Source organism: Hydra viridissima, unplaced genomic scaffold (assembly GCF_058129835.1).
Source record: "Hydra viridissima isolate aposymbiotic clone 2 unplaced genomic scaffold, HvirCarnegie_v1 scaffold_7, whole genome shotgun sequence".
NCBI lineage: Eukaryota > Metazoa > Cnidaria > Hydrozoa > Anthoathecata > Hydridae > Hydra > Hydra viridissima.
The window spans coordinates 15,559,908-15,567,006 of NW_028324306.1; the positions used below are offsets into that span (position 1 = coordinate 15,559,908).

Genomic DNA, 7,099 nt, shown 5'->3' on the forward strand with positions numbered 1-7,099 from the left:
AAATAAAAATCCAGATTTAACAAGATAGCAACATAGTAGCGCTAAAAATTAGTAATAAGTCACTCTGACCTTAACAGAAGATAGAGGAAATACAATAATCCAGTAAAATGTTAAATACATAAGTTTAGAGTATTGTTTATAGTTTTAGATTGGCTATTAATATAGTGTTAGTTAAAAGCAGCTCGTAACTACCAGCAATACTATACTAATAACATAGACTGCCAGTAATTTAATCTCTCAAGTAGTTTATTTTAAAAAATACACTACTTCCATTAAGTTTTTAATGCCTATCAAGTGAAGTGTTACTGCTGGATGTGGTAGGAATTTAGAACTTAAAATTGTACCTATTTATGAATTAAATGAATTTTAAATTACCTAATGAATGGAAAGATGCAGAAGTATTAAGTATATGGAAATAAAATAGAACAGAAAGTTTTACCCTTAGTATAGCAAAATGTCGGAACGGAAAAATATTGGAATGGAAAGAAATCAGAATTAAAAGAGAAGTGTGAAAGTGAAAAATATCAGAATAGATCAAAGTAATAATGGAAAACTGTATACTTACATCGAAAATCTATTGAACCCTAAATGATAAGCTTTTTAAAAAAATTTTTCTTTATTATTTAGTTAATAGGTAGAATCAACTTTGTTCAATCATAACAATTAGAATATTGAAAAAAACTATAATTTTCCCTTTTCAAAAAAAATTATTTTGGAAAGGCGTTTTCTGTAAAAAAAAATCTGCCAACAGAAAGCCATTGTAAATGCATTTCTTCATCAATCATTTTCATAGGCGGATTAGTCAAAATCAGTCTACCTTTTAAAGCAAAAATGATCTGTAGAAAAAATCTTTATTTATTTAACATTTTTATCCCAAATTTCATCCCAGTAGTAAAAAATATGCTTCAACTAATTACTCCGTAAATAAGTCTCTTAAAGTAATTTCATCTAAGTCACATCAGCTTAATATGAGTTTATAAATAAGTCTATTTGCCTTGATTTTTTACTGAGCAGGTGTTTATAAAAATATGGCGCATAAGTGTGGGAAAAAAATGACTGTCTACAAAACATTCTCAATACTGTTCTTCCTCTTTCTGAAAAAGCATGGTTGGCATGATATTTTTCTATTGGTTTTTTAATATTCTTCCTTTGTGCTTAATGTCTGTAAATTAATTTACAAATATTTTCCGATGTTGTGTTTTCTAGCGGTTAATTTTTTTTTTTTGTTAATAATAGTTGATCTTTGTGTTGCACCAAGGGATAGTTCCTTATACCTCATGCCTATAACGCTTTCCCTGTGTACAATATCTGGTTCCACAAAAGTAACTGAAGAATGTCTACGACTTTTTTCTTCAGTGGTTTCACCCTTTTCTTCTATTGGTAGTATATTTATATTTGCTCTTTCTGTATTACAAATAATGTTCTCTTCGGTACTTCTTCGTTTTAAAATTGAACGCGGAGCTGATTCTTGTTGTCCGTTAACAGAGTCATTTAATACTTCAACCTTTAAATTTAATCCATGTGAAACTCCAAGTTTTCTTGTTGGGTTTTTAGAACCATTAGGTGAAACTTCGCCAATGCTCTCGTTTAGATTGCATTCGACATTATTTGTTGGGTTAAGAGATGAATCAGGTTTTTCACTATTTTCCTCTTTCGAGAGATCGTTTCGAGAGGTCGAGGCCTCGTTCGAAAAAGTTTGACTGTTTTCTAATAACGGTAAATTTTTTAACGTCAACTGATTTTCTAAATTGTCTTTCGTATCTAAATCTGCATCTTTTTTGCTAATTGGAGCTTCATTACAACTACGAGAGAGTTCAATTGCATCACAATTTTGATTTGACTTTGGCACTGGTAAAATTGTCTTCATTTTTATAAAAACTGTACTTAAGTATTTCCAAGAGTTCTTTATAATATTTGGCTGAACTTCTGAATTTTCTTTTTCATTTGCAGAAGTAGATGCAGATGTGATCTTAATGTTGTCTTGCGTGTGTGGTTCTATCACACCAATATTATTATGTGAGTTTTCCTTGTTACAACGTTCCTTTGGTAATATTTCAATATTTGAAGAGCTTAAAATTTCATGTTCGGTTTTCATTTGGATTTCAGGTTTAATAAAAGTTGTACTTTCAGCTGAAATGAACTCATCAGGAGTTTGGAGCGGTATATGTTCATGATTCTTTATTTTATTGTTTACATCATTGTTTGGAGTTACTATAAAACGCTCGGCTACTTCAAGTTCTTTTTCCCCTGCAACTTCATTTAAATTTACTTCTTCTTGATTTTTATTCTCTGAGCCACTTGCATTATTTTGCTGCTGTTTTTCTTTGGAAGAAGTCGATTTAGAAACTATTTGGTTAAACCATTTTAAAATTATTATATTCAACTTCATATTAACAGTATTGGAATAAAAAGGATTTTTTAAAGAATAACTTAATTCACCGTAACCTTTTTTGAAGTAAAATTTAAAAACTGTAAAGTAAAGATCTAAGATTCTCCGTTAAAGAAAACAGTCTGATCACTAAATCATTTATCCATACAATAAGTATTCATTTGCATCGAACGTCACTTTCATTGACATTTTTGCAAAATTTAAACTTTCGTTTTAAAAAATAATCAAATACATTTTAATAAATTATGCCTCTGTACAATTGCTGATTTTTTTGTCATAATAACCTACGTTCCTCTCTCGCTGTAAAAATCACAGTAGCCTATAGTGTTTGCAAGATATTTGTTCAAGTTTTCTTTAAGCTTGTTTTTTTTTCTATGCTCAACTTGGGATACTTATTTGAAGACAAAAGTAAAAAAGCTAATTTTTTTGAAGAAATTTCTTTCTTTTGGTGTTAAATGAAACTTTCACTACGATTCGTTCTCACAGTTAAATTTATATCGGATATAATGCTTTACTGAAAAAAACTTCGGAAATTTTTTTGAGTCATTTGTAGTGTGACTGCATTTATCCAATCAACACTCAGTAATGAAATCAATTGTAGTGAGTTCTCTTTAAAAACGTAAATGAGATCTTCAATACTGAATTAAAATTACTGCAAACTTTTTTTTAACAACAATTCTTAAACTTTTTAAAAAACGAACTGCAAATCTTCTAATAGCATTTAGGCTCTTAAGAGGCAATATTTACTAAGTTTGCTCTTTTCATATCAAATTTTAATTAAAGTTTAAATTCTTTTTCCAAGTTTCATTAAATTCTAATTAGATGTACAACATGCTTGATGCAATCTTTCTTTCTTCTTTTTTTTTTCGTTTTATTTAATCTATAAAATGTTTCCGTTAAAACAAAATTTACGATTGACATTCTTTAGTGCTGTCAAATAATAATAATAATGATAATAATAATAATAATAATAATAATAATAATAATAATAATAATAATAATAATAATAATAATAATAATAATAATAATAATAATAATAATAATAATAATAATAATAATAATAATAATAATAGTAATAATAATAATAATAATAATAATAATAATAATAATAATAATAATAATAATAATAATAATAATAATAATAATAATAATAATAATAATAATAATAGTAATAATAATAATAATAATAATAATAATAATAATAATAATAATAATAATAATAATAATAATAATAATAATAATAATAATAATAATAATAATAATAATAATAATAATAATAATAGTAATAATAATAATAATAATAATAATAATAATAATAATAATAATAGTAATAATAATAATAATAATAATAACAATAATAATAATAATAATAATAATAATAATAATAATAATAATAATAATAATAATAATAATAATAATAATAATAATAGCAATAACAAAAAAAAAATGATAATAATAATAGTAGTAGTAGTAGTAGTAGTAGTAGTAGTAGTAGTAGTAGTAGTAGTAGTAGTAGTAGTAGTAGTAGTAGTAGTAGTAGTAGTAGTAGTAGTAGTAGTAGTAGTAGTAGTAGTAGTAGTAGTAGTAGTAGTAGTAGTAGTAGTAGTAGTAGTAGTAGTAGTAGTAGTAGTAGTAGTAGTAGTAGTAGTAGTAGTAGTAGTAGTAGTAGTAGTAGTAGTAGTAGTAGTAGTAGTAGTAGTAGTAGTAGTAGTAGTAGTAGTAGTAGTAGTAGTAGTAGTAGTAGTAGTAGTAGTAGTAGTAGTAGTAGTAGTAGTAGTAGTAGTAGTAGTAGTAATAGTAATAATAAATAATTAAATAATACTAGTGATACTAGTCGGTAACGTTATGGTGTAACCAACTGTTAGAGTTGAATAACTTTCCGACAGCCGACTACATCACGCAAAATACAGCAGGTGAAAAACGTTCAAGATCCACCCATGCTATATATGCTGCTTTGACAAAACTAGTTCAGATCCATCGACCCAACTCATTACTATATTCGTAAATAAAAATGCTGATTAAAAAAGTAGTAATAAAAATAAAGATAAATCTCCGAACGAAGAAAACCTGTATTTAAAAATGTAATTTTTAAATCTCTTTTTTATTCATTTTTTTTAGTTAACTTTTTTTTAAATTTTCAGGGCATTTGTGGAAAAAAGGATGATTTTTCATGGCAATAAATTTGGTCTCTTTTTCATCAAACAATTTTCGAATGCAGTTCACTCGCAATCGAAAGTATTTTAAAGAATTTTCTCTTTGCAGTAAGTATTGGTGGTGTGAGCACAGATAAGGCGATTTTCTATTAAGCTGATTAGCGTGTTTTTAACTTTCTTATCTTGAACAAGCTCGTTGCGCTTTTGACAATCGGAAAAGAACAAAAAAGGAATGGGTGTTGTTAGAAAAGTAACTAAAGAGGGAGATGGTTGGTATATTTTTTTAAAGAAGTATAAATAAACCTTTATTAGTATCAGTTTTCTTATAACATAAATATAAGCACTCCTTTTATAAAATAAATACGAACACTCCTTTTATAAATTATGTATGTATGTATGTATGTATGTATGTATGTATGTATGTATGTATGTATGTATGTATGTATGTATGTATGTATGTATGTATGTATGTATGTATGTTTGTTTGTTTGTTTGTATGTATGTATGTATGTATGTATGTATGTATGTATGTATGTGTGTATGTATGTATGTGTGTATGTATGTATGTATGTTTGTTTGTATGTATATTTGTATGTATGTTTGTATGTATGTTTGTATGTATGTATGTATGTATGTATGTATGTATGTATGTATGTACGTACATATGTATCTATGTATGTTTGTATGTATGTATGTATGTATGTATGTATGTATGTATGTATGTATGTATGTATGTATGTATGTATGTATGTATGTATAATTATTTATTATACACACACACCACAGATAATAAGTACAGATTTTGGATAGCTAGTAAGAGTTACATGCTACAAGCATTAGCTATCAAGCTGATCTCATGTTTAAAATGTTTTGTAAAAAGTAAAATTATTTAGATATTTCTATGCATTAACAATTCACTTTTTCTTTTTTTTTTTTTTACTTACGCGAAGTAATATGTGATTTACATAATTGTTTGTATAATGAGACAATTTTAATGCACTTTGGTAAAATATTAAAGCATACTTCTAGTTCTGTTTCTAAAAAAGATGGCTCTTGAGCTTTCAGTTGCTTTCATTAGAATTAAAGTTAATTGTATTATTATTATGTTTACTGTCCATCCTTAGTTTAAAGTCTCACATTATGTTAAGTTTTCTTGTATTTTTTTTTAGGTTCCAAACCAAAGCCAGGTCAAAGGGTTAAAGTTCATTATACAGGTATTAAGTGTAACTATTTAACCTAAATGTTAAGTATTAGAAGAGTTTAAGTATTAAGACTTAATACAATGGAATTACTTTATGAGTAATTTCTATATATCAACACTCATTGCTTTTTCAGCTCAAAAAATTGTTTTACTGAATAATTTGAGCTGAAAAATTTGGTGTGTTCCTAGGATTGCATTGATGTATATTTTCAAACACTTATGCTATGTTTGTATATTCTATAAGGTACACTAACAGATGGTACAAAGTTCGATTCATCTCGTGACCGTGGAAAACCATTTGAATTTACTTTAGGAAAAGGTGAGGTAATCAAAGGTTGGGATGAAGGCGTAGCTCAAATGTCAAAAGGTGAACAAGCAACATTAACATGCACACCTGATTATGCTTATGGGGATAAGGGCTATCCTCCTGTTATTCCTAGAAAAGCTACACTGATATTTGATGTTGAACTAATTAGTTTTAGTTAAGAATTTACATGTAAATACTGTGGCAATGTAAATAGATGTCATATAGAATTACTATGTGATTTTATCTTTATTTTCTTTATTTATTTTCTTTTTTTAACTTAAGATTGTTTCACCACTATATAAACCTAAAAATTTAGGCAAACTATTATTTTTTATTATTAATTTATTATTTATTATCATTTTTTAGTATTTACATATTTTTAGCTACTATCTTAAGTCCGTTTTATGTTTTGATAAGAATATTCTTGTTGATGTTGAGCTGTTGGAAAGAGAATTACGTTTTTTAGTAAAAATTGTGTCTGATAGAAGTCATGTGATTTTCATCAATAATTAAACAAGTTACGAAACGATTCCCTAAGTCTATCGAATTAATGTGAAATTTAAAAACGAAAACAGGTAAACAATTAGAACAACCGAAATAGTTGAAGACCACACTGGAAAAACGATCAAGCTACATTTTTATTGTTTTGAGTGAATAAGGTTTCAAACTTCAAAACACTATAGCTCACTTATTTGTTAAGCTAAATATCTGTCTAGTTTGATCGGTTTTCTTGTTATATAGTCAATTATTATGTAGTTAAACTGCAGCCGAATATAACAGGGGCAAAAACAAAAAAAAAGCAAAAATGTGATCGTTTTTCCAGTGTGGTCTTCAGTCGTATAACACAAAAGTAATATTTTTTTCTAAAATTTTGTGGGTGCCATAAAAATACCAACATCCAACTTGAAAAAAAAAGTATAAGATCGCATAAAGCTTCTTTAGTTCGTTAGCAATACATTAATTTTACAAAAAATGGTTTGAAGAGTTCAGGAGAACAAAATGGTAACGAAAGTCGAAAAGATGTTGATCACTTTGAAAACAGTTGTAAG

General features: G+C 26.8%; 1 protein-coding gene across 1 annotated transcript; it reads left to right on the forward strand.

Annotated features, from left to right (window-relative positions):
* The first annotated feature begins 4,646 nt into the window (after nt 1-4,646).
* Nucleotides 4,647-6,280, forward strand: LOC149886340 (peptidyl-prolyl cis-trans isomerase Fkbp12-like). The gene is made up of 3 exons (XM_090093742.1): nt 4,647-4,811; nt 5,712-5,756; nt 5,988-6,280. The coding sequence occupies exons 1-3, from the start codon at nt 4,775-4,777 to the stop codon at nt 6,227-6,229; spliced, it is 324 nt and encodes a 107-aa protein (XP_089949868.1). The 5' UTR covers nt 4,647-4,774; the 3' UTR covers nt 6,230-6,280.
* The last annotated feature ends 819 nt before the right edge of the window (nt 6,281-7,099 follow it).

Bases quoted from the DNA above. Each gene is read 5' to 3' on its own strand.
- LOC149886340 (XM_090093742.1), top strand. From the start codon at position 4,775: ATGGGTGTTGTTAGAAAAGTAACTAAAGAGGGAGATG. The intron at 4,812-5,711 runs GTTGGTATATTT...ATTTTTTTTTAG, and splicing joins AGTAACTAAAGAGGGAGATG to GTTCCAAACCAAAGCCAGGT. The intron at 5,757-5,987 runs GTATTAAGTGTA...ATATTCTATAAG, and splicing joins GGTTAAAGTTCATTATACAG to GTACACTAACAGATGGTACA.